This window comes from Apteryx rowi, unplaced genomic scaffold (assembly GCF_003343035.1).
Source record: "Apteryx rowi isolate R43461 unplaced genomic scaffold, aptRow1 scaffold_15, whole genome shotgun sequence".
Classification (NCBI taxonomy): Eukaryota; Metazoa; Chordata; class Aves; order Apterygiformes; family Apterygidae; genus Apteryx; species Apteryx rowi.
In genome coordinates, this window is record NW_020447752.1 from 4222671 (window position 1) to 4250435 (window position 27765).

General features: G+C 41.0%; 1 protein-coding gene across 1 annotated transcript in view; it reads left to right on the forward strand.

The window, feature by feature from the left end:
- ADGRD1 (adhesion G protein-coupled receptor D1) overlaps positions 1-20497 on the forward strand; it is a 168062-nt gene extending 147565 nt beyond the window's left edge. The window contains exons 25-28 of the mRNA XM_026058791.1: positions 15308-15434; positions 16650-16691; positions 19629-19721; positions 20402-20497. Coding sequence (XP_025914576.1) covers positions 15308-15434; positions 16650-16691; positions 19629-19721; positions 20402-20497 — 358 coding nt within the window. The remainder of the gene's footprint in view (positions 1-15307; positions 15435-16649; positions 16692-19628; positions 19722-20401) is intronic.
- Positions 20498-27765: the final 7268 nt, after the last annotated feature.

Genomic DNA, 27765 nt, shown 5'->3' on the forward strand with positions numbered 1-27765 from the left:
TAGAAACCTGCATTGTGCTTACTGATTCGTGGTTGAACCAGTCCTTTGAAGCCACCTATCAGTCCCTAATAGATGGTAAAAGCTGTTACTGGAGGTGAAAGTGTTTCTCAGCAGGAGATTGAGGCTGCACTAGATTGAGACAAGGCCACCTTAAATCAAATCAGGATTTATATGGCATTTAAGGGGAACAAAACTCTGCTGGCCCCATGCCCACGGTTGGAGTGCACCCCAAAGAGTTCCTGAAGAGTCTTTTGCATACACAGGAGGCAGGTCGGAGGTGATGTTAGAGGTTTGATACTGTGACATACGGGAACAAAGCAGGTGTTTGGGTTTTTTTTCCAAAGTTATCTAAAAAGAACATGACTTCTTTACTTTATCTGAACATTTGACATATTCAAAGCTTTATCTTTAATTCTACACATATTTAGCTGCTAGCATAAAGTGCTTTTTTTTTTTCCCCTTGATTGAAGATACTCATGCTGACTGACTGGCTTATCTTCCTATACTTTCACATGTGTAGACTTTTTTTTCATTCCACTGAAAGGATCAGTGGCTAGCCAAGCATCTCATTTATAAATAGCTCGGTGTCTTTTAGAGGAACTAACGTATTAGCACAAATTCTCTCCTAGATTTAAAAACTCAATTTTCTTGATGAAAACTGCAATTATTGCAGTTAAAAGAATCTGTCTGGCATATCAATCATTAATAAACTATTATAATTGTTTCACATGAATGAATTCTCTGGAAGCATTGATATCTATAAAGGCTGCTCCAGGAGCCTACTTGAACATCTGTTCATTCCGAAATGTCTTTTTCAGAGCAATGCCATTTACAGAGCAGGATGGTTTGGAGGACATTGCTCGATACTCCAGAGAAAACAAGTGTCTGCTGCTGACTTGTCTGACCCTTGGAAAGTCATTTAACCTCTTTTTCCTGTCTCTCTCTTTCTTTCCCCCATTCCCCTCCTCTTTTTATCTTTATCTTTTTTTTTTTTTTAATCATGCTCTGCTTTGTAAATCATGTCTCTTAGGAGTTAGGGCCTCCATTCACTAGGAGTCTAAGATGGCTTCAGTGGGGTTTAACTCTTCCTTTGTACCAATATGGGTTTGGGCTCCTGTGCCTCTTTCAGAATTCTAATAACAGAAATCCTTCTTCAGGTTTTGGAATCTATAGTGAAAAGAAAGATCTTTGAAACTCACATTCTATTGTTTTTAAAAATGCCCTAATTTCTCAAAAGCCCTGATTTGTCAAAAGCCCTAATTGCTTTTAGATTTCAGTCCTTTAGTATCTGATTTTGAGGCATGAAACTGCCAGTAGGAGGAGGAGTGTGTCGTATGAGTCATAGCTTTCTGCATGGTACCAGAGTAACAATTAAATGCTGATCGTTCATCATGAAATGGTACAATTCACTGTGAACAGCAATAGCTTCAAGAATTTGCTTGAAGTGCTGCATTTACATCCTTGGGCCATTTATAATCCTAGAACTTCTGTGTCAGCCTTATGCAGAATAATAAGACAAATATTATAGTTAGGCCATTGCATAAAGTAAACGCTTATTTAAACGAGCAGTTTGTGTGGAGCTGTTGGCAACTATGTAAATCACTACCCAGCCTGACACAGCTCTTAGCTAAGTGTAATTTACATATTTTCCCCACAATGCTCTCTCCAAATAAAATAAAATAAATGAAAAATACAAGTAATTGCAATAGGAAAAAGGTCTTATTTTAGTATCTAAAAGTTTGAAAGGATTTTTGATTCTATCTTCAGGTAACTAAAAAAAAAACCCCGTCATTAACTCCAGCAATGTTATAGGTGTTTTGGAAATAAAAATTGCAAATTACACACAATTCTTTTCAAGTGAAAAAGAAGCAAGGCAGGAACATATACATCAGTGGAAGAAATGGAATAAAAAGCACTTTTAATTTGAACTGGTATTAAAGATAATCAAAAGGGCAGTTAATTCAGACCAAAATTAGGAGCACAAGAATGTCACGAGTAGTGAGATTTTTGAAGTGGGTACTGCAATCACCCGATGAAGAGCTATGTTCTTTAATTCTACGCTGTTTATTTTCCCCAGTGAGTCTCACACACACCTTCCTCAGCAGCCCTCTTAAGTTAGTTGCCTTATTTTAATAAACATATTAAAAAAAATAAGGACTATCCAATATATGGTAACAGAACAAAGAAGCCCTGGCTGTTCTCATATAACTAGAAATGATAATGACGACTCAAATTACTTGATCAGAAAGGTAAGCAGCGTCAGACAGACATAAATACGTATGGAACAGAATAAAGGAGGCTTGCCGTGAGCCGTTGTTCGAGCTCACTGTACAGAAAAGGAGAATTGGCAAATTCTCAGTAGACTAAAAAGCTAGGAAATTAAAAAATAAATGAAGACGGTGTCTATTTTTCAATTTCATAACATATATGGAGCGTCTCATTAAAGCAGAGGGCTTGAGACGCTTCCAGACAGCCTCAGCGCTGGCGCTGGCGCAGCCCGCGGGCCGGCTGGCTCCCGGCCCGGCCCCCGGCCCCCACCCGCTCGCGGCCCAGCATCCAACAGCCGGGAGGAGGCTTGCGGCGCTGGGACATTCCCAGGAGAGCCGGGAGGCAGGGAGAAGGCGAGGGGAAGGGATCCTGCACCCCCAGAGCCTGCCTGCTCCCAGGGCCTTGGCAGGGAAGCGGGCAGATTTTCCACAGGGTGCGGCGAGCACCTAGCGGGGAGACGGCTGAAAGCAAGCCATTTCGTGAGGTGCTTTCATTTTGACAAATCAGAAAATACTTTGTTGGAATTTTTCTGATATCTTGTGCTGGGCATTTCCGCAAGTAATATGAAAGTTGTATGTTGCCTGATTTCTTTAAAACCAGCTCAATAAGAAACCTGGCTCCTCGCATGGCAGCAGCGCTCAACTGAGTGCTGCTGTGCAGTTTGTGTTACCCYGGAAGCACCACTCACGAGCAGTTTTTCTAAACCGGATCGCAAGGTAGCATGACTGTAGTTGTACTCTAGCAATTTTTTTCCCCCCTCTCTCCTTATGTGCATTTGAGACAGGCAATCAAGCAAGTATATGGCTATTTATTTTCCAGTACTGCAGTTAAAGCTCATATGAACCATTACACAGAAAATTACTTTCTTTTCTTTCTCAGTTTGTATGCTTGACCTTGATGGCTTTGCCATTTGCTCGTACTGTTGCCATGGAAATGGGAGAAAACGATCTTTCTGTTGATATCAATGCATAATTAAGGGTCACTGAGACCATTCAGGTCAAGAGATCATTTTCTGAGTTCAGCTCCTCCGGGTGTGAATGTTATTCTACAGAAATTTTATGTATGGGCTGATGTGATAGTTACACTGTCATCCTAAATTAAACTCTGAGCCGCACTGACTTCAAGATAAGAGACTGAAATATTTGCCAAATCTACACATTTCCAATAAACACCTTCTCTGCGAGGCTGCTTTCTCTGTGTGTTCACGGCTATACAAAATTATCAAGCTACGAGGTGTCAGCTGAACAGTGGTAACTGCCTGTGTGATTGCTCCTGCCCATTTCAAATTGTGTGCAAAATATAATCCCTTATCCTGGTAAAAGCCCCCAGTGACAGACATTTTAGTCTCCCCAGGGTGTAGCTATTTCAGAGCCTTTTCTCCTAATGGCTGCTCTTGGCGCGCCTGACATTTCCACAAGGGCTGTTTAAAGAAGGACAAATAGCAGCCTGTCCTTTCTCCCACGAACATCAACAACAGGTTCTTTCTTTCTCYACTGAAGCTAACTTACATATTCAAAGTCTGTCCCTTTTTTTCATGGGCCATGTCTTCTCGATTTTTCATTGCTTTCCTCCACAGTCTTTCCAGCAGGACCACATTTTTCTTGAATATGACACCCCAACCCAAACATGCTCCTCCAGTTCGGGCATGACCAGTGTAGAGCACAGCGTAGGAGCCACCTCATGTTTTTAACATATGCTGTTCCTGGTTTGACATCCCAGAGCAGTAAGAATTTTTTTGCAAAGGGATTACATCACTGACTGCAGTTTTATAAACTTACTCTCTATTTCATTATTAATTAAATGAAGCTGGTTCCACGTTAACAACTAATGCTGTACTTCAGCCAATTCTTAGATTGTTTAGGAAAAACATCCCATCCACGCCATCCCACCCCCAATGTGGCCCCATCCACCTCGTCTTCCTGGTTTAGCAAGTCAAAATAGACATGAAATGTCATACTGTTCCCATTTCTGTTTTGCCTTTGTTGCACAGAGATATTTGAAAGGTCTGCCTGCCTATGGTTTCTGGCTCTCTGAGCAGATCTACATTTCTGTGGTACACCCTTTTGTCCCCCTGCATGTCCTTTCTGAACAAGCTGTGCCCTTTCCTATCAGTATTCCAGTCAAGTGAATTCTTCCATCAGCCTCTCTGTTATGGCGAACGCTATGGGGTCCTTTTCATAACTTCTGTAATTTGACAATCCCTCTTTATTAGCACAGGGTCTGTCAGCATGGTTTACTGCTGGGAAAACAAAGATTCGCACTGCATGATATAACAACTATAAAAAAAGATTTAGATGGATGTCAGTAGCACAATAAGACTAATTTCAGTATATTGCTTCAAGATCCCTCATTGAGATTTAGCCAATTAGAAGTAGGAAGGGTTGGGCTAATACAGATTCATGCTTTGCATTGAGAATATACCTAGGGATAGACTATACAGAAAGCTGTCATGAGATGGAAGTCCTTCACTGGGCTCTTTCAAACTGGATAAAACAATGGAGTCTATAGTGGAAGAAATAATTAGGTGCAAATGCTGGAGAAAAGTGGTAATGACATATAGCCTGGGCCATCTGGCACCCGCAGGCTGGATCTAGCCCGTAGGGACATTTCCATTGCCTTGTCCTTGGAAAAGACAGGTAATGAGTTTTCTGGCAACAAGCTGTTGTAACAAATTCCTGCTCCTGGGGCGAGTCCAACACAGAGCTAGGCACTAGGTCCACGTCAGAAGAAGGGCAGAGACTGAAGGAACATCTGTTTTCACGTATGCAGAACCTCCACAGCAGCCAAGGTTAGATTATCCTATTAACTATATCCTATTAATGTCCTGTTAACGCCTCTAACATCATGGTCATATTATGTGAATTAATTATTTGATATCTTTTGCTAGTCTGTCCTAACAGCACAATTCCATAACCTTTTTCACCCCAGGACTACTTGATTGCTAACTGCATGGATTAAAAAATAAAAATAAAAAAAAAATCCCCCTGCATAATTTTTGTTGTCTGATTGTGAAGCAAAAAGTTGCTACTTTGCCGAGTGCTTGCTCTGTAAGGTGCAATCTGAAAACAAGAGGACAATTTGACCCCTGGAAACAAACTGGCTCCTAATAACGGCTTATGTATAAAAAAAGACCCATTAAAATATTACAATTTATTTTATTTTTAAAGATAGCAAACTGATCCCTCCAGACTCCCCAGTCAATCTACATTTGTGAGACCGCTAAAGAACCCCTAAAGTGAAAGTGGATAATATTTTCCTTATCTTTTTATCCCCTCTTACCCTCTTGGAAATAACTCGAGAATCAACCATTAAAGAGGAACCAAACGCTGTAAGAGCTAGGGAAATGAATAATCTGTGTTTAAAAAAATCAATAAATCTTCACTACTGTAAGGATCAGGGCCTGTCTTTTTTTTTTTTTAATAATTGCTTTAATTTTCCACATGGGTTTCTAAATTTATTTATTTATTTATTGGCTTCTGGCCATAGTCATTAATACCAGCTGCTGGGAAATTTGTTCTCCCATCACCCAGTATCAAGTCTCTCCATAAACTTTTTTCCAGCAGGCGCATTATTTAGATTTCCAAAAAATTTAACATGTGACTGCAATAAACAGTCAACTGTCTATTTTGGTTTTAAGGGAATGGACCACTGATCGCCAATTTACTATAAATGATTGTACATTAAAAGACTATCACTGCTAACCTACAACGGTACTAGTGTTACACTTGAGTGGTCCTCTAACTGGAAATATTTATATTGCTTGTTCTTTTAGAGATTATTATGGGAACAGGGAAAATGCATTTTCAGTTACACTGGGGCTATTCCAGGGGGTCCAGTGGTTCTCCTATAGCAGCAGAGCATGATGGGCAGCACGAAGAGCCCCAAATGCAGATTTCTGATGATTAAAGCACAAATATGCATCAAGACTGTTAACCAGCTAAAGCTCCCAACAGAGACAACATAAACTTCACTAGGAATAGAGAAGATTTGGGCATCCCGTGGCAATATATGTTCTACYGGATATCCTGTGGTAGAAAGACTCCAAGGGCAGGTACTATCTTTAGCTCCTCATCCAAAGACACTTATAAACACTCCTCGGCTGGATGTGGAACACTTCTGCTGTGAGAATAAGCTCTTATTATTTTCTTTGATGACTCAATAGTAAAGTTCAGTGGAAAATTAGCTTTAGCCTTGGGCTTGGGGACTGAGCAGCAGAGAATGCTGTCTCAGCACCAGTGCAATGAGGGAGGCTGTGTTAAAAACAATGTTGAAAAGAACAAAATTTTTAGAGAGTGAATGGAAAAATCCCACTGCAAATACAGTTCCCCTGGGCAAATCCTAACCCCCAGAAATGCAGCTTGCAATGACATTACCTGTGAATTCTTTATGTTCTTTTAATGGCTTGAGCTAAAGAAAAGGGGAAGGACATGTTTTAGTTAAGCCCTTACTACTTTCTTTGGAAAGTTTTCTTTTTGGTGTGATTTTAGGATCACAAAGTGATTCAGGAGACATGGGACTTGATCTGTGAGAGGACTTAGCAAGGCGTGTATTCTTAAATCCCCTGCTAGGTGCTGAAGTCAAAAGTCAATGATGCTGCCAGTCCCTGGAATTGCCTTCTCAGCATTAAAATTCTTAAGGTACCTCCATCTCTGGTTATGTCCACAAGTTTGTCAGGCTTCACGGAGTTTTGAAGGAAGACTTGGATTGCAGTCCCTGCTCCACTGAATACTTAATATGAAATAGGAAATATTAATAAAGCAGGGATTAGATGAGTCCCTTCTTTCTCAGGAGAGCGCTCTCAACTAATCATCTGTAGCATTACACTTTCTCTCTCTGACCCAATGAATATTCAGTTATTCTATATAAGTGGAACAGGTTCAATAGGAGAGAATGACCATCAGGCAGGGGGTCAAAATGCTCCTCTGGAAGAAGGGAACTGCAATCCCTTAGGCAGAAGAATATTTTTTAACCCAGACCTCCTATACTCTGGGCAAATGCTGTATCTCCTGGTCTTGTCAGTGAAAGGGGAGGCATCCCTCTCATAYGGCTAAGAAAAGGACCTTAACCCTCTCCAGTTGCTTGAAGGAGAAGGACTCAGGTACCTAACTTCAAGGACAATTCTGCTGCCCCAAGCAGAATACCCACATGAGTCCCTGAAGACACTGCAGGACAGTGCGTAGAAGACCAACATGCCAGCCACAAAATCACTGCTGACTGAGAAGGAAAACCAGACCTAAAGGAGCACTAGGCTGCGAGTCTCATTGAGCCATCCCTCATGCTGGTGATGAGGGTGGCCCTCAGAGGCAAGGGAGCATGAGAGAGGGCAGGCTGCGAGGAAATCCCTACAGCTTTACCTGGAGAGACAAGAGGACGTGCGCACTGCTGAACATACATGTGCGCTGTCTAACTAGAAATTTTAATTAACTCAAAATGTTGTGTTATAAACACCTACAAATACATTGTACGCTGTACTCTTACTTAAATGAATTTCTTACTGATGAGGTGTCAAATTATTTTTCATGAGCAAATCAAAGTTAAAGTATTCCCCCTCCCCACAAAGCACGTCATGTTACACACTAGTAAACTAGAACCTACTTTACTTTAATTCCTGAGCTGCAGACTGAAAAAGCTGCTGGCACCTGGAAGAAAAGCAGCTCATTCATAGAGCATCCAGTTTCAAAGATGAGCATTGCATCTCCTACCAGCTAGATGCTAGGTGCTCAGAGGAGCCTTTCTTATTTCATCTGCTGGATAGGATGCTAAGGCAGCTCCAGCTTTTGGGATGACTTATGAGAAGTGCCATTGCTTCAGCAGCATCTGCCTTCCTGTGAGCATCTATGGTGAAAGGGCTGGTTATTGTACACAGAGCTTAACGGAAAAGGAAAAATGCTCCCCCCCGTCCCTTCCTTCCCACTCTCATGATAAAAAACAATCTGAAATTACGTGCTACAACAACCTAGATTTTTTTTTCCCCCCTCATTGCTACAATACTTTTCACTAACAGCATCCTTCCCAGACTATAATTGGCACCCACCAAAAAAAAAAGAAAAAAAGCAACAAGCTCTGAAGTGCTCGTGCATATTACTTGCTCAGCCTCACAACATCACTTTGAAACTTGCACTGAAAAACGGCATGGGTTGGTTGCTAAGTTCGGTTGGGAGCAGAGAGATTTTGACCCTCAGACCTGTGCTGAGACTCTGCCAAGCTGGKCACATCACTCAGTGTATCACACTGATGTGCCTTTAGTTATTTTACATTAGGAGTGAAAAAGAGCTTGATCCTGTAGACTCCAACTGGCATCAGTGGGCTTTGGATCAGGCCCAGAGATGGTTGTTAGCGTGACCATTGCTGTTCACTGCCTAGGTCGCTCAAAGAGACGAGTTATTCTCAGTGCTCCTCCAGCTGTCTGGTTGGAGTTGGTGGCAGCTCGCCACCTAAATCGCTCAGTCTTGGCCTTACTCCTTGGAGAATCAAGGGGGACTAGTGGGGAACAAATGCTCTGTGCGCTTGCAAATGCCACGGCGGGGAGAACCGCCAGTCCTCAGACGCCCCAAACGCGGGGCAGAAGGAATATAAAAGGTGTGTGTTAGAAACACTGCTGAACTGAATGAAAACACATTTTCATAATCAAAGTTGCTAACAGGGTTTCACAGCAGTTGTCCAGCTTTCAGGTTACTGAGTGCCACTTGTAGCAAGTTGGAAACAGAGGCTAAATTCATTTTTCCTGGTATTAGTCTGAGATTTTTGTTATAGGCTTTTTGTGTTTGTTTTTAAAGTACAAAGGGTAATGTTGATAGTGTCTTGTGAAGGGTTTAAGAAACGAGAGAAATTTCAGTTGAGGCCTATTTGTCAGGGTAACAATTCTGATGAATTGTTGTGAAGGAATTTTGCTTTTATAGACAGTATTTCCTCCAACTATTATATAATCTTGGCCTATGGGTCTGAATTTAGTTCTTACTTCAGCAGGCATCATGACTGAAAAGTAGATGTCAGGAGTCTTAAAAGGATTAGTGCTCCATATATAACCAATAAAATTGATTTATGAATTAGGGTCCCCTTTACAGAAGTAATAACATTTTCTTTCTGCAAGCAGTGAAATTTTTCTTGTGGCTGTCAGCGTAGTCATTCTGCATCGGTATAAGGTATCGACAGTGCGCTCAGGGCAATAGCAGAAAAGGGCAGAGATTAAATAAGGGGACGGAGTAAGCTCAGTTGAGGAGGCCTGTTCTAAACCAATTGCAAATACAATAAAACTATAAGACCCAAGCCGGCTCTTGGAAAAACGTTCCTGGTAACTTTATAACAGTGCAATAATTTTATATGATGTTAGTGATGAAAATATGTCTCAGAGGCTCTGAAACTTGTACTTCTCGCACACCAGGACTTCAATGCAACTATCATAATTATCCAGCTCAGAAAACTTCCTCTGTTAGTTGATTAGTCCCCCATCATTGGATTCCATCTCAGACTGAGCAAGATGCACAGAAAATATCAAAAACCTGCACTGCCTTGAGTGCTAACACAAAAGCAATCAAACAAAAGCCAAATAAAGAAGTTTGGAGAAGGTGGTCTCTGGTGAGTAAGGTTTACTTCTCAAGCATAAGAACAGGAAAAGGGAGGATAATTCTTTTTTTTCCCCCCAGTGCAAGACTTAGAGTGAATGCATGCTAGATGGACAGATTGATTAAGAGGTAATGAAGAAAGTTAATGCTGTTCTTGCAAGTAGTATATCAGAAGGATTTTCAAAAGATCCCCTCCCTCCCCAACTGGATTCATGGACAGGTGCTCAAGTGAGCAGGACTACGCACTTTTAAGGAACAGCAGTGGGTGCAGAGCAGCCTATGCACATCTGACAGCAGGACTTCGCCACTGTGCAGGAGCAACTCATTGCTGCTTGCTTTTTACAATAAAATAAAATAAAATAAAAAAGCATACCAATCTGAATTAAATCAACTCTCAAAGTGTCTGTTACTGAGCAGCACTTTCCAAGTCCATGCAGGCCACCCAAAGGGATTGCTATAACTGGGGCAGAGTGAGAAACAGCCCTAACTGCAGTCTGAGTTGATAGCTACACTGTGTACAATTAGTAATATCCCAAAGGCTATTGCATATACACTGAATATGAAGATGTAAGTGGACTCAAGATAGCATTTTCCAGAAGTTGTCTGTATTCCGAAGTAATAACAGGTACATAGTTTTAAAAAAAAAAAAAAAAAGCAACAACCACCCAAAGGAAACCATAGAAAGGAGATGCTCTTCATTCATTCCACAGCTGATAATTCAGTGTACATAGACACAGAGAGACAAAAAGCTCACAAAACTTAATGCTATTAGAATGCGGAGGAGTAACAACGTCTGAGCTTTTGAGGGCGCGCGTGAGAAACAGGCTGTCAGGTTGCTTCCAGTTCCAAAGGCCAGAGCACAAAAAGGAGCRCAGGGAGACATTTACAGGGACCTCTGCAAAGCAATGGCCATTTTTTTCCCTGTTTTCCATTACATGGGAACAGAAGGACACCCAAAGATTTTAGCAAGACTTGTGAAGTTCCGGTGGGGACCCCACTGGCCTCGCTATCTGCAAGGTAAGAGCTGCCCCCTGCCCAGAAGTATGACTTCATCGTGTCACCAATTTCACCGGCAGCATGAAAGATGTCACTATCATCCTTTGAGTTTTAAGGTTACATATATTAAGTTGTCCGTATTTTTTAATCCAAAAACAACATGTATTTGATTCCTTTCTGTATGTTAGCGTACTATAACTAATTAACCAAAATATTCAAGCAGCGAAAATGTGGGAATAAAAAAAAAAAAAGTGCAGCGTGGTGGAATTGGTGTGCCTAGTGGAACATTAACTTTTGTATTTCTAGGGGGGGTTTTTTTGTGATTTTTAACCATGGTTAATGGTGTTCTGACACAGCATTTTACATGTAATATTTTTCTTTTTCAAAGTTCAAAGACAAAAATGAAATAAAGAAGGAGAAGGGAGGGGGAAGTAGAAGAAAATAAAAGAGGACGAGGAAACAATAGAGCCGAGGTCTCTGCTCGGTGCAGAAAGCTCATAAACACCTTGAACCAATAATTTCAGATGTAGGGTGAAGTTCGCAGCAAGCAGGCATAAAAATCTATGCAATAATTAAGCAAAAAAAAGCCGTAATGGGATTTAAGTGATACACAGGCAGAGTCAACCCTTAGATAGTCTGAAGTGAATTTCATCGCCAGCTGGTGGATAAAATCTCCATCTTTTAAATCGATATGCACTTAGAGGCACACATATACGTGCAAGGAAAATCCCAGGCATCTCTACTTTGTCTTCATTTTTAGCTATGCATTTCTGCTGCATATGCTCTGGACCCTGTGTTTAAAAATGAATCGTCTTCATCAATACCTTTTTTATTTTTATTTTTATTATTATTTTTTTAAATGCAAGATACTTGTGATGTTAAAGGCTCCTGAAAATGCAAACAGTGAGGAGGATTTTAAAAACATTGATATTAAGTACCTAACTCCTTTCTGTCCAAGACCACAAACTACAGACAAAGATTTTTTGCTGAGATCTGAAAACATAAATGAAAACTTATTTTTGGCAACAAACCATCTAGGGGAAATTATATTCCAAACCGCAAGGTCTATGAAAATGGAGAGAGTACGAAAACAAAAGGGGGAGAGGGGAAAGGAGGTTGTACAGACGCCCAGGTTTCGCACACACACAGCTCTGGCATACCAGTCGCCTGCTCCGCCAGGCTAGAGGGGACGTCCCGACCACCACGGACACCCAGCGTACCCAATCCACCGCGGGGCTCCGCGCGTCCTCCCCCGCCTGCCCCCCGTCCTGCCCCGGTGCCGCTTCCTGAAGCCGCGAGGGCTCCGTACAGGTCCCTGCGCGCAGAGCGYGTCGCAAGGTCGCTCTGCCGGCGGCTCCCCAGGGCAAGGCGTGAACAACTTTAATCTTAACAGGAAAGAGAACAAAACCAAAAAGACCCACCACCCTCGATTCATGAAAATAAGTTTGTATCACTTAGTTGCTCTAGAACTGTACCYTTTTAAATGAATATTATAACTCAATACGAGAACTCAAGCTTTATTTTATTTCTTCATATTCTGGCTGAAGAAATTCTTCCCGGAATAAATTGAATTGTGTAGAAATATTCATGGCCAAGGACATTAAGATACTTATCAATATGGGGGCGGGGGAACCCCGACTCCRGCTGTCTTCCCTGATACAGATTTTCCAATAAACCTGAAGCCTATGCAGTATTTCAACATACACTTTTAATCAAGGATATAATGAAGTGGGCGCTCAGGTCACTGAAATGAACACAATGTCTTGGATCTAAGTATTTAATTAAAAGTTTTTTTCTTTGAACTATATTGTGCAACAGCCTCATTTGTCTCACGTTTGCTGTAATTATAGTGGTCTCCTGTCATGCAGTTCTCTTCTCTGCCTGTACTTTAACGCGGATGAGGGGGTAAAAGGCACAAGTAGGACATTAGTCTCCTTAGAACAACTTTGTTTCTTGTATATGTTTCCTGCTCAAAATAAAATAAAATAATCTGAGTTTCCGAGAAATGCAGTTCTTGCAAGCATGGCCTGTCCTTCAGTTTTGCTCTACCCATGGTCCCTGTACTGCCCTCTTGGCTTCTTTATCTATAATTGTACCATAAGATTGAATTCACTGAAATATTTTAAAAGTATATTTAAGTGTAATCACATGCTTAAATCCTGCAGGTTGCAACAAGAAGTCAGCATACATTTATGTAACAGGGATTAGATCTGCCTGGCTTGCAGGTTCAGGATGTCTCTAGAGAGGGAAAGCTTCCTTCCTTCTGCTTTCTGTCTTGTTGCACCAACGCTGTTCTCGGCTGCCCAGGAGGACGCGAGTTTGTCCTTTGCAATCTGTCACTGAAAACGCGATGCCCAGGTGTGCAAAGCGTCAACATCTGTTCAGCCTTGACAGGCAGAATTGCCCCAGGCTACCTAGTCAGCGCTTTGACAGCAAGAGCGTTTTGCCCCGTGGGATTCCCGGGGAGCGGTGACCGAATGGACAGACACCACAAATGCTTTCTGGCTGTCCAGTGCTGCGAGCCGGGGCATAGCCCAGGACCAGGTACTGGGAGAAAGCGAGTGGTGACTTAGTAACGCCGTCTGTATCTATTGGTCACCCGGCCCAGCTCTGTCTTGCACCTGCCTTTACCAGGTCAAACTGATATGAAAAAAATGAACTGTGCAAGATCTGATTGTTTTAGCCTAATCCATCTGTTTTTTGATTAAGAACAAAAGAACTGCCACCACAGATTAGACTGGATGGACTGGTGGTCCATCTGGCCCAGTATCCTTACTGGGAAAGGTCATGCAGATTTATTCCTCTCCAAATACTCCCAGCTTTCAGCACACAAAAGATTAGGGACTTTTGGCCTAAGTGGCTGCACCTGGATTGTCACATTTAACAGTCCTTAGTGGAACCGTCTTCCATGAATTTATTGGACCCTTTTCTGGGCCTCCAAAACATCCTGTGCCAAGGACTTCCTGAATGTAATCATGTTGTCTTCATGTTTTTTCCCCCTATGATTACACTAAAAACTCTGTAGGACTATTACTACAATACTGTTGCAGTCACCATTACAGGGTGTACGCACACATGAAAATACAATTTGTTAGTACAATTCAGCAGTATGAATAAGATCATTCAGGACAGTAAAAAGAAAGATGCCCTGAGGGTTTCCTAAGACGACAATTGCGTAAGAGAAACAATAACCTGCGAGTTTAATTTTGTCAGACTTGCCTGCCTTTCTTGAAAGTGGTTGACTGGTAATTCAATTGCAGAAGAGATTAGGAACATTTAAGTAAAAGCAGGAAATGCACCCAAGAACAGCCAGTAACTATTCTGCAGAGTCCCGAGTGCTTTCTCTGAGGTTCGGATGCCCTTAATTCCTTTGGCAGATGAAGGAAATGCACCTTCTACAAGAGGCTCATAGTTCTTTGGGTCTTTAATGTAGAAAGCTATAGAGATAGTGAGGAAATGTGGTTCTGATCTCAATTTTTCTAAATGAAATTCCTTTGTTTTCTCTATGGCTTCCTTCTTTTACTCTTTACATAGAATTTGATCCACAGAATTCAGCTGTTGTAGAAAACTCTCTATGATCATTTAATTTCCTAGTACAATAATTTCTTTTATTCTTCCACTACAACAAACATCCTGTACATAGCTCATAATGGTAAATATAAGATTTTCTCAATGCTATTAGCTTTTCAGCTGTCATATCACTTAACTCAAATTCTGCCAGTACAGCAAGCTGAGCAGAGTGAACATATATCAGGAGGGACCTCCAAGAAACACAAGTCATTTCAGGAGTTGGCATACTTTTCTCTGAATCAACTCTGAACAAAGCACAGCAGTAGCAGAATAATACTATGGTGTTAGAGGATGAGACCAAGTTTCTTCCCATTTGTGATTAAAGATCCCAAGTCACTTTCTAGAACAGAAATACCCCATTGCCTTGACCCAGCTGCAGCACTAAGCAAACGTACTTTGGGTACACTATATAGTGGTTTTAGTTTTTCCATGCAATACTCCCTTTGTTCTCAGTTTCTGCCCTCTACTTTCTACTCTCACACTATTATTATACTTCACAGATGAAATGATTATACTTCAGTACCAGCTAAAGGCATGGTATTGTAGTTATACGACCACCTCTCCTGCTTCGCCCCTACTACCTGGGTTACTGACTGTCTCAATCTGTAGTTATCCCATTTGATAGCAAAGTTCTGTTGTTATCCCCATTTTTATAGATGAGAAATAAGAAATTTAAAGACTTCCCCATAAATACCAAATAATTATATGGTGAAGAGCATCACTGACTTATTCTATTATAGTTAAGCCACCATTCCTCTTTATCAACTTTCTGCTTACATTTATATGCATACCATACACTGATTTGGTGCCAGGAAATAATTGATAAGGAAATAATTGATAAGGAAACTCCTTGCTACATTGCCTGAAATTTGTCCGTTTCTTCACATTTCTGTCTTCGTTTTCTCTTTCAGACTAACTGCTAAAGCAGTTGCTGTGCTGTTACCAATCCTGGGAAGCTCATGGATCTTTGGCGTTCTAACTGTCAATGACCACGCATTAGTGTTTCAGTACATGTTTGCTGTATTCAATTCATTGCAAGTAAGTACCTGGTGTGAAAGTATATGGCTACCAAACTGCTGCTGAGATCCAACAAATGGATCATTAGAAATGTTTCCACATGCTCATATTTATTGGATATTCCCCATGTTCCTTCCTGCATCTTTTAAGTCTGTGCTGACAATACAGAGCTGCCAATTGTTTAGTCTCTGCTTGAACAGAGCTTTCATTCCACTCCTTAGTGTTTTCAGGAGCAATAATTTAATAAATGAGACAGTGAGCTCAAGAAGTGAAATTCATTCTTCCAGCCTCAGGTACCAAAGGCTACATTCTTCATTGGAGATACCTGAACAATTTTTCAGTGTCAGTTTGAGGCTTCAGCACTGAGACTAAGTGAAAGCAAATAGAAGTTTTTGGGACCAGCGCAGTGTAAGGAGTAAAAGGGGAAGGATACTGCATTTTGCAGAAGTCAGCACATGACTCTTGCACAAAGGCAATTAAACCCTCTTCTTGTGAAGACACCAATCCAAGAAAATAGCTCTGTTTGAGAAAGAACATAAGCATCTGCTTAGCTTTTAGCAGAGCCTTGAGTAGAGGCATAAATCTAAAGTTGCAACCATTTCTCAGGAAAGCATTATAACGCAAAGGAGAAGAAAAATGAATTCTTGTGAATCGTTTGTTCAACAGAACAGCTCAGAAATAAATACCACTACAGTCACAGAAAGAGTAGAGTTCTCTGGCTTTCAATTTTCATCCCGCTTCCTCCCACMAAAAAACCCMAAACCAAAACAGTTTGCCTGTCAGTCCCCAAAAGAAAATAAAATTATTTTGGGGAAGCCTTTTTGCTTTCCATTGGAAAAAGAGTCCAAAGCAAGCAAATGTCTGTTGTGAAAGTTTTCCTAATGGTTAATACCTGTTTTTTAATATGAAAAGTATTGAAGCAGTGTTTCYCAAAGAGCACGTCCCCCGCTGTTATCTTTGCGAACACAGACAGAATGTTTTCCTATAGCTAATGAAAATACAATGCCTGCTTCTTTTCAACCAGCTTTTCTCCTTGAACACCCCAAAGTTTAGGAGGTGCTGTTTCATGGGAGAAGGTCCAGGCAAGTCTCATAGTAACCTGTGGGATTATCCAGTTTAACTTGGGGCAGAATTTGGCCCACTCCTTCTTTAGAGATCTCCAGCTACTTGATACCTGCTTTATACAATACTGTAGGGAATAACCTCAGTCTTTATCCTTCTCTTATCTGTTTTCAGGGATTTTTCATCTTCCTGTTTCACTGCCTTCTGAATTCAGAGGTATGTTTTCCTCAATAAATACCTTAAATGAGAGACTTTTTTTGTAGTAGAAGTAGGACTTGAGTTTTTGCAACAGTGCAAGTTCAGTCAATTAATCTGAAAATGATGGTTGGTATTTTTAGGTAACTGTTGTTTAATGCTGCTGATTTGTGTATTATCCTTATTCCTCAGTCACAATTGCTCAGTGATGTATGCTATTTCTATGTAGATATCTCTACAATTCATACAGAAGGTGGGAGCTTTACCAAACTCGAGTGGAAAACAAAAAATGGCTTTCCCCACTGTCACTGCCTGTTACATCATTGACATCATTTTTCTTTCAATAAGCACATGACTGTTACTGACTTTGTAACTTGCAGCATTTTGACCCATGACCGTCATTTATTTTATATAACGTAAGAAAGAGGAGGTTTGGGATGTGTGGCAGGGGGACAGGAACAGATGGGAGCTCCAGACTAAGGACTGAAGGACTCCTCCAGCACGGAGGGAGCCTAGCAGGGCCCGGACTACGCTGCTAAGTGAGCAAGTTTAAATTGCGGCAGCAGGACTCACTCTGGCAGCCCCTGTTGGTGGGCCTCTGCCTTTATTATATCTGGAGTTCCAGAGAGGAAAATAAATATTAATCTCAGCAAAACATACTTTTGGAGATTGCTCATGCATTTCTTAATGGGAAACCAAACAGAGTAGAACATATTCCAGGTATTTTTCTTGGCAGAAAGGGAAGGTTTTCACAATGCAGCAAGAGGAATCTTTGCACATTAAGCCTGTCTTTCAGACCAGCTGGGGTAAAGCCAAAGCCTGGCCCCTGTACGCAGGCCCTGCGGAGACCATCTCTGCCGGGCCCCGAGCTGGCAGCATCCTCTCCTCCCACGGCAGAGGGTAGGAGATGCCCAGCAGCACGCATTATCAATAAAACTTTCTACTGAAAGCCGTTTGCAGCATGCTGACAGGGGGGCACTGATCAGTGAATACCCACATACCTTGATTTTCCCAGGTCTCTTCCTTCTGTGCACTACTGAGTAGCTCTGCTCCATAACCTGTTTCTTCTCCCTGTGCATCAGAAGCACTCCAGCTCTATGCAGAGGATCACTCATGACAGTTTTTTCATTAATCAGTTACCATTTATTAAGTTTTGCTAAGCTATCCAGTCTTAGGGTATCGACTGGATCTTTACTGCAGTCAGTCCAGACTGAGGGCCTACTGTAAAATTCTTGAACTTTATGGGAATCAGCTAAAGTTAAGCAGACAGGTTAAAGTTAAGGAAGAGAGATATTTCTTTATCCTATTCTCCTCCAGGCTCAGAAAGCCTTCTTCCTTCTGTCAAGCATCTTAGTCTAACATCGAATACAAATACTTGAATTGCTGCCATTTTTCCATGAACCAATGAGAAACAACATTCATAAATTTCTCAGAATCTGAATCCTTGTCAAACAGTTCGTATATAGCTAATGTGAACAGTCACCTTTGGATAGTAGCTCATATAGGCTCCACTGTATGCTATGCATGCAAATCCAAGATACTTCTTCAGGTAAACTTTTACTATAAAGCAAAATCCATAGATATTTCCAAGTAGTTGGAGAAAACACAGCTTTGTTCCCAGCAATCCTGGACAAGAAATACCTCAGCATTATAAGGGACCACAGGAAGACAGGGCTGACAGACTTGAGAGGGCACCTACCCCCATGCACAGTGTGACATACCCATGTCACCCCGGCCAAGGAAGCCCCTCAGCCTCCCCACAAAGCTTATCTTGGTGCCTACCTAGCTCTAATACTGTCCTTCCCAACAGTTTCCTAGCTTTAATCATTCTTGCTGCAGTTTGGTCTTGCCATTTCTTGTTTTAGCCACTATATATATATTTATATATATATATATATATATATGCATACATGCACATACACATATAATATATTAGAGCAGATAATTCCCCTTCTCTCTGCAGAAGAGGAAGACTTATCCTATCTTCCCTCAGTCTCCTCTTTAGATTAAAGAGCCCAAGCATCTCATAACTTGAGTTTTCTAGACCTGTGATCCTCCTCACTCTCTTCAGGGTTGTCCCCAACTGGTCCATGTTTTCCTTGGGATGCTGGACGCAGTATTGTAGCTAAGGCCTGGCCATTGTAGAAGAGGGAGAAAGGATTACTTTATGTATTTTGCAGACTCCACTCCTCCTGACAAAATGCATAAGACTGATGAATCACTGTCAGCTAGCAATACTGATTTCTAAACCTCCCATACTTTCCTTACCAACCTTTGTTTATGCAGCAGATTATTTTCTACGTGGTACAGAGTCTTACCTACATCTATAGGGAATTTCATCCATCATCTTCTAAACAATTTCACTTCCAAAAAGGCTGTCGGCCGGCTCACCTCCTCAGGGCAGACAGGCACCATTAGAGCTACATGAGCTCCAGGGCAGAGCCGTCCTGAATGGGGGGAGCTTGTGGTCATCTTGGGCCATATATCTGGTTAAAAAAATGTTAAAGTGTCCTAGGGAGCTGCTGAGAATCAGTACAATCAGAACAGTCTCTCAGAACAGGACTGCGCATACAGGAGATATATGCTTATATACCCTGCAGGTTTGTTTTTTTGCTTATATTTTTATTTATTTTTTTTTAAAACAAGATGAAAGGTAATACAGTCATAGCTTGGACATCTAGGAGGATGTGATAGCCCAGACAACATGAATATACTGCTGGTGAAATGAGACAGGAGTGAGGTTGTAAAATGCTTTGTATTTAATATATGTTACTTGAAAAGTGAAGTTACAACTTCAGATCACAAATATAAAAAGAATGTAGAGGTTTGTTTGTTGTTTTTGGTAAAGTGATGTTAACGTGGAGGTAGGATAACAGGGAGATGACTCTAGGCTGAACCTGAGAAAATACAGCTTCATCGAAAGATATCTTCTGTTTGGTTTCATATTTTTTTCCTAAGGTTAGAGCTGCCTTTAAGCACAAAACCAAGGTCTGGTCCCTCACCAGTAGTTCAATTCGCAACGTGAATGTGAAGCCCTTCAATTCAGACATTGTAAGTAATCCCTTCCCCCCCACTGTATACTTGAAAGTTTTCTACATGAAATTCAGTTGGAAAGAACAGGACACAAGGAGGCACATGGGTATTGCTTATACCCAACCTGCCACAATTGTGCAGTTAGGTGGAATCAGCAAGCACTACGTCCCAGCTACAAAATTTGTTTAGAAAGCAGAGGGTTAAGTTCTACTTTCTAGTAAATCATCAATTAAAGTTAAACAAGCTTTACCAGCCCTAGAGCATAGTTCATTGAGACTATTCCCATCAGTTGTAGTGGACATCATATTATGTATTCAAGCAGCATTTAAGTAATACCTTTCTCTGATGACTATGGCTTTTAGATAGAGTGCTTTTACATTTAAGTTTGGGGAATAAACTCTTAAATAAATCAACACATGCATGCATCATATGTTTTCCTAGCTCTCCTTAAATTTTCTTGAGGCAAAAGACATTTGTTTTTATAAAGGACCAGACTCCTGAACTGATGGATATTATTAAGTGATCACTGCCAATCACCTTAGAACCTGGCAATAACTGTTAAAAGCCCTTTATGGTTTATACTCTCAAGACTGACAACGCTGTAATTGAAATAAAAGCTTGAAAGCACCTATTGACTCCAGACAAGAGTAGTTTAGCAAAACAAATCAATCTACTTCCAACATTATTTTGTCTTCTAGATGACTGGGAACAGGCCAGGCACAAGCCCCACGAAGCTGAACACCTGGGATAAGAGCACCAATTCAGCTAATCGCATTGATTTATCAGCAGTCTGACAGTGATACCAGCTTCTCAGTGAAGGAAAAAAAACCAAAAACACAAACAACCAAGCCATACATTCAGGACTTCTGACACAGTGTCCACCAGTATTTTCTCACTGTTAATGCCAGTAGAAAACTGCTTTTTTAATCACTGCCTAATAAATTGGAAATTGGCATATTGTTTTGTTGAGTAAATAGTCCTCAGCTGCTTGCCTTCAAAACTGTAATGCAATCTACCACTTAGCTATTAGCAATATCTGTAAAAATAACTAGCACAAATATACACTGGATGCTTTTGTCAGCCATGATGAAAACACTAGGTATTTAAAAGAGCTTATTGCTATCTGAATCATTCCCAGCTCCCAGAACCAAGGAAAGGTAACATACCTTGGGAAAGATGGATTTTTATGCTCTAAAATGAAATGCTTCCCACTGTGATGCTGTAATGGGGCTACTCTGGTCTTGCTGTGCACTCTGTTTACATTTAATACCTTACAGAATCCAATTACCCAAGTGAGACTTGTTCAGAATACAGAGTCAACAGGTGATTAATTTGAATACCCCAAGGAAGCCAGAACTTGAGGAGGAAGCAGGTTCCAGCTATTCAGCTCCCAGTATGGGTATGGAAATAGCAAAGCTAATATACATATGTCTCTGCACATAAACAGTATATGTAACATATACATGGCCTGTGAGTATTTTAGATATTCCTCTTTACATTGTATCTGTAAGAGACAGAAATGGCTAAGGCTGTCCTGCAGCAGTCTGCAGCGTTTCTATCACTGAGTTGTGTCTGCTGTCATATCACGGTGCAAAGCATCTGTATTGCTTTGCCTGAAGCTTTTGGATGCAATCAACAACTGTCCATCAAGCACATTTCACAACAGCACTCTGGCTTTTGGAAATCAAAACCTGGCACTGTGACTTATCTTTCTACTTTTACTGGTCAGATTGAGACACTGAATTCCAAACACAAAACCATAACACAACACTATACTGTGAAGACAGCCAGATTACAAATAAGTCTATGTATTGTTACCTATAGACATCTTTTAAATAGGTCTCTGCTGAGTCTTTTGTGGTTTTAAACTCTGCTCAGCACTTAATAGCTTCTGCTTTAGCACTGCTATGAAGTATATTTAAGGGGGGAAAAAAATATTGTAATTTTTCTTTTGACCAGTGTTTTCTAGGTTCTCAGAAATGAGGTTTGGAGCACAAGGGGGTGAAATCTCAGGCACACCAACGCTGCACCTCTCCAGCTGCGGAGGGGTAAAGTAGACTACAAGCCCCAGAGGTGGTCGGAGCCCCTAAATACATACCCTGCTCTGAGATGTACTCCACAGCAAGGGTCCCCAAGAACCATTTCCAAAGGTGAGGCCCCCTTAGGAGAAGGGCTTTCCAGCCTTGTCTCCTTATTCCCAGGCGCTGCTTGTTTGCAGTAGCAGTTTCTCTAAGGCACCTGGTGTACTGGTTCGCAGGAATTACCAAGGTAATTATATTGGCTTTCCTAGTACACTGGGCTACAAAAATATCACAACAAAGAAGGAGATAAGCAAGTCTTCACCTCCCCCTACTCCCAGCCCCCCATGAGTTATTTTCTTAATTTAAGGTTTGTATCTTCAACAGCTTGGACCACCTCTGGTCCCAGTCAATCTAGCAAGACATCTGCTATTGATTTCCAAGAGAAAAGGTATCTACCCCCTAATACACATAGTGAAAATTGCTCATTGGATAGTAAATTTGAAAGGGAAAAAAGAAGTTTGAGGTTTAGGGAACAGAAGGTATTAGGATTGAATTTAGTGAAGTGTTTCATTCAAAGGAAGTGGAATTGAAAGTTCAGAAAACATCAATGCATTTCATTTTTGATCGATCCAAAACAAGTTCTCTCTATGCTTCTCTCCTAAGGAAAAAAAGTAATTGTTTCAGTTTGGGCCAAGCTTTTCCATCTCCCCGCCTTCTCCCCCTCCTGGCCAAGACTTGTTGGATGGTCACCAAACTGAAAAATCCACAGTTCACCCAAGTCTATCCCTGACTAGAAATTGAAGCATTTCACAGAAATTAACTTTGTTTCACCAGATATACACTGAATTTATGCAGCTATAACAGGGCAGAATGTGACACATCGCATATCATACGTATATATTCATACAATATATATGCTTCTAATCTTGTTTCTTATGTTGCTAAATAATTCTTAAGCTGTTGACAGCTAACCATAAAAGGAGGGTCAGTAAAAGCTAAATATCTAAATGGCTATGTCTTCCTTTTGGCTTTTGTGTATGGCTTTTTTCTAGCCCTTTGAACATTGAACTGTCTTACAGCTGTGCAAACATATCTGCTTTTCTTAGCCCAACAGTGTTTTTTTTCCCAAAAGATAGAGGAGAAGGAGCCCTCAGAATGTATGGAGGCAGATTGTGACAGAACAGTACTGTGATAACAGAGTTCAAAGCGTCTGTATTGTGTGCAGACAACATATTTAAGCATATTTTTTGATACTGGAGCACATTTTTTTTAAACCACTGTGACCATGGATATAGTTTTAAACCCTCTTTGATAACTTCTCTTATAATTATTATGTTGTAGTATGAACAGTTCTGTGAATGAACCAGAGGAAATAAAAGCTGTTTTTATCTTAATTTTTAAGTATATTCCTCTCCATGCCATATTCATTGTATGCATCTCCTCCGATGCTGACTGTATATTGGTCACACACGTTACTGCCCAAGGTCCATTTGAAAATACATGACATTCAAGTGACAGTACCCAGTGTAGAGGGTTAAATCTGTGTTTCATCCAGGTATATCATATTTTAAAATTGATCACCAAAAGTAAGTACAGCATGAAAATGCTTTTGGTTTTATACTTTAGAATGTGACATAGATGTATTATATATTGAGGGAGCATTTATTATCCTGTATCTACTGAGATTCACTGCAGGTACGACAGCGTTTCCTCCAGTGAATAACCTGCAACCCGTGCTTTAACTTTTGAACACTACTTGTAATGAAACAATATATCTTGTTTATGTCACATGAGGTTAGGAGTTAGAACACTGTATTTATGATATTAGTTTAGGGACAGGGTTTCTTCTTTTTGATAAACTAGTAAAAACACAAACAAAAAAAACATTTCCCATTTCCATCTAAGTCTGTTTGTTTTGTTTGATTCAAAGTATGTTTGTTGTTACTGAATGCAGTAAGGGTACTGAATAAGAAATGCTCAAATGAATCTTTAAACAATCTCTTCCTGTCCTGAATCTTTAAACAATCTCTTCCTGTCCTCGGTCTTTTGAAGTCTGAAAGTCTTTCAGTTTATTTATGGGCTTGTATATAGCAGCTTTTGCAATATTTTTTCAGGACAGCATCATTTTGTCAATGGTACGAAATCTTAATTGAATGACATGCGAGTTTTAAAATAGATAATGTAGCAAGAATGACTTTGCTAGCAAGTAGTAAAGTAATTTMGTTTTGTTGTTTTCCCTCCAAATAAATGAGAAAACTTAATTTCCTAAAAGGACTTTTGTATTTGTTCAAATTATTTTGACATGGGTTATAAACAACATTAGAAAAGTTATGGCTCCCTGTGAATACTAATGTTATGCTTAAGCAAGCAGATCTTTAYGTGTATTAGAAGTCCTATTGAATATTTGCATCGCATGGCCTAGTGTGGCCCAGATAACGTGCAAACAATTTTTCTGTGTTAAAGTCTATACCCACAGAATATTCTGAGGAAACTCATTCCCTCCCCTTTACGAAAGCAGCCCATTTGCTGAAGCAGCTGCTGCAGATTATTTCTTACAACCCAACTATTCCAGCAACCTGGTCAAGGTCAATTCCTAGGTGAAAAATTGGTTTCTATGGATATGACAAATGGCAACCCTGGGCCATCAGTTTCTGTCACAGATACAGAGGGGAAACATCTCATTCTACCAGATCTGAATATACTTGTGTGCGTGTACATATACACGCATACACACACACACACAGCGCCAACTCTTTCAGAAACCCGCTCCCGTCCCCACACCAGCATCTACTTCTGCATCATTTCTGTGGCTGGGGACGCAGGAGGAGAGGGGTTCACAGGCAACCAGTAACTTGCCATGGCATTTGCCCTCTCCTCGGCCAGGCAGCTTTGCCAGCTATCAGCTGTCTGATCCGGACCATGTTTTGGGAGCTTGGGCACATGGACGTGGCCAGCAAGGATCCCATTTCAGAAAAGCCGGGCTTTTGTCATTGCCCTCCTCTTCTGCCGCATGACCTTCAGCAAGTAACTTCTCCCTGCTATGCGTTTTCCCCTCCATCAGTAAAGCGAGGCTAATGATCCCGTCCTTTTCTGTAAAGCGCTCTGAAACTCCCCGCTGACCAGAGAGCGTTCTTCACCCAGAGGAGCTACACGGTTGTTCTGGTTCTTTCTCCTATCGCTGGCTCTGGTGCTGAGGAGAAAAGCTGTACGATGGGGCCTCTAACGCTCACCCTCTTCCTCCCCAGCCACTGCTTTACACATTTACTCTCCACCGGGTCCCATCACAAAAGAAAGCACCTGGTAATCACAACTGAATTAGGACACAGATTCCTCAGTTTTTTTTGTTTTTTTTAATAGATATAAGAAAAACTGCAGATATGTCCTTCTCCCTAGGGGTGTAGGAGCCAAGGCAGACCCAGGAGCACCCACGTGCATGAAGCAGGGATCTCGGGCCATCCCACCCCACACGCATCAGAGCAAAAGCGGGGAATGACTCTCATGATGCCACCGAGTCACCAGATGGGCAGGACACTTGGGTCCCTTCAGGACAACCACCTTGGGCCCTTCCTAACGGAGAGATGTTTCTTGGGATTTTGTACAGCTAGCGTGGCAGACCAGCCCAAGGCCCATACCTCGCTGCAGCACCTCAGACACCCAAGCTTTGCCTCTAGGATTAGTTTCCCCCTATAACAGGGCAAGGGGTCATAAAAATATAAAATGGGCCGGGGGGGGGGGGGGTGGTTAATTCACAAGAATTATGATTTTCCCCCCCACACTGTCCTTTTGCATGTTGTAATCAATCTTTAATCAATCTATCAATCAATCTTTAATCAATCTAATCAATCAACCTACTTCACCTTTATTTTAAAATGATAATATACATCCAGAAATGTTACCTCTCAAAGCATGAACAGCCCCAAGAGCTTATTTGCCATCTCTACTATTGCACTGTGATAATGTTTTCAAGGTTAAAGCTAGTTCTATAATGATTAATAGGCTGCCCGCTGCCTCCTCTGCGTTGCATAGCTGTGTAGACGCGGGGTGGTGGCGATGGGAAGTTAAATGGGAGGGGAACTGTGTGATGAAGAATTACCAGAGCAATTAATCCTGAAAAATTAGAGATTGGAATTTAGATGAGAAAGCTGTTTCATCATCTTTCAATAGCTATTATCAAGAAACCTTCCTCCCTTTGTAACCATCCAAATCACGTAGCAATGAATATGTAAAAGAACGCTTTCTCACTATTCTGTGAAATGCAGGTGTTTTTTTTTTATTAAACTTTTATCAGTCATGACAGAATAATAAATTAGATAATTTTGGCATTAGTTTACACCATGTTTGCCTTTAAAATATTTTCATTATATCTAGGTTATGCCTGGATGACTCAGTGTAGTCTTTGTCATGGATAGTTATTGCTATAATTGCCCTTGTTCACACAATTTTCTTGCTCAATAATACCATATGTTCTTGGAATTCGAAGACCATATTTCATCTTGTCAAGGACGATTACAATACTAAGTGTACCACTGACACCAGCACACTCACTGGCCGCTGACACACGGTACAAGCAGAGCCATAAGGATGGCTTTTACACACTGCTCAGCACATCTTTACCAAACAGCTTCCATGACCAGCTGCTAATTTGCCAGGGGTAAACCCCAGCACAGCAGCTGCAGGCTGCCTAATTTACCTATAGCAAAGGCAGCTGAAGTTTTCCCTCTCTATGCTTTATTTCTCTGTGGTTACTGGGCGCAAGCAGGCTCATCCAGGGAGTCCATACATTGCATTTAAGCATTCTCAAGTGAAGCACTTACTTATTTCTACTTACGAATGTGAAATAACGCATACAAAATTCAAAATCCTTGGAACATACCGAGCAACTCTGTCAATTAGGTTTTAGTTTGTGCTCAGAATATTTTAGGGGAAAAAGCACAACAAAACCAAACCAAAAGCCTTTTACGAGAGTAAAGGTTAAGTTAAACAGCAAAGATCAAGTATTACATTGAAAATCTTGGCCCTATGTAACAGGATTTTGACAACTTAACAATTACGTTACGGTAACTATAGCATGCTTCATTCCGGCACTGTTGTTTCAGATTCTACGTTGGTCAGCCAAACACGAGCACATTTTCTCACTAATTCAGTCACGTATCGCTAACTTGTCGGATTTTACTGGCTCCAGAGAAGAACAGTGTGTGCATGCACGTGTATGTGCGTACGGAGGGAAGAGGGAAAAGCTCGGCTCTCACGCTGACCCGTGGCTCCTTCATACTCTGTCGATGCCTGAGTGGGAGGCTGCAGGTGCCGTGAGACTTAGCATGGTCAATATTTGCACAGACAGCTTTCCGCAGCAGAAGTAAAGAGCATAATTATTAAAAAACCCTGTCTGTGGACTCCATTTCACATGCAGTAAAACTAAATTTTGTCCATTTCAATTAAATATTGTGCATTGAAGTCTCAAATGTGCAGCTGATAAAATACACTACGAGTTTGCATATTAACTCCACCATTCAGAGATATTCTAGAAATTTTTCTTTCTTTCCTAATAGGCCTTCCTCCCAAATTTTCAAAATGTTCAGAAAGAGAGAGAAACCAAGAGCAGGACACAGTGTAATCTTATCAGAACAGCTTACCTTAAGAGACAGAGAACAAGTGAATTAGTTAAATAGATTATACTGAATTATCGCAGGGAATTACAGAACTTTGGGGCTTTTTTTTGGGGGGGGGGGGTGTTTGTTATATGCCTTGAGTTCTATTAGTTATTTGCCACAACCATGACTTTCCTTATTTGGCACCTACTTCCTGTGTCAATGGTTCACCACCGAAATTCATAGCTAAGCTTTCTAATCGTGGAAATGCATTGCATTTAATTTGGCAGCATCCTGGTGTTGGCTTGTTGCTCTGGGATGAAAATTTCCCCAGCTTTACTGTAAAGGAATTGCAGGACGTTATATGGCTAGTTCAGGCTTTGTTATGCACCGTTTTGAATAGATACCGTAGGTCAACATGTATTTTAAATTTAATCAATGTGTTGCATTTTA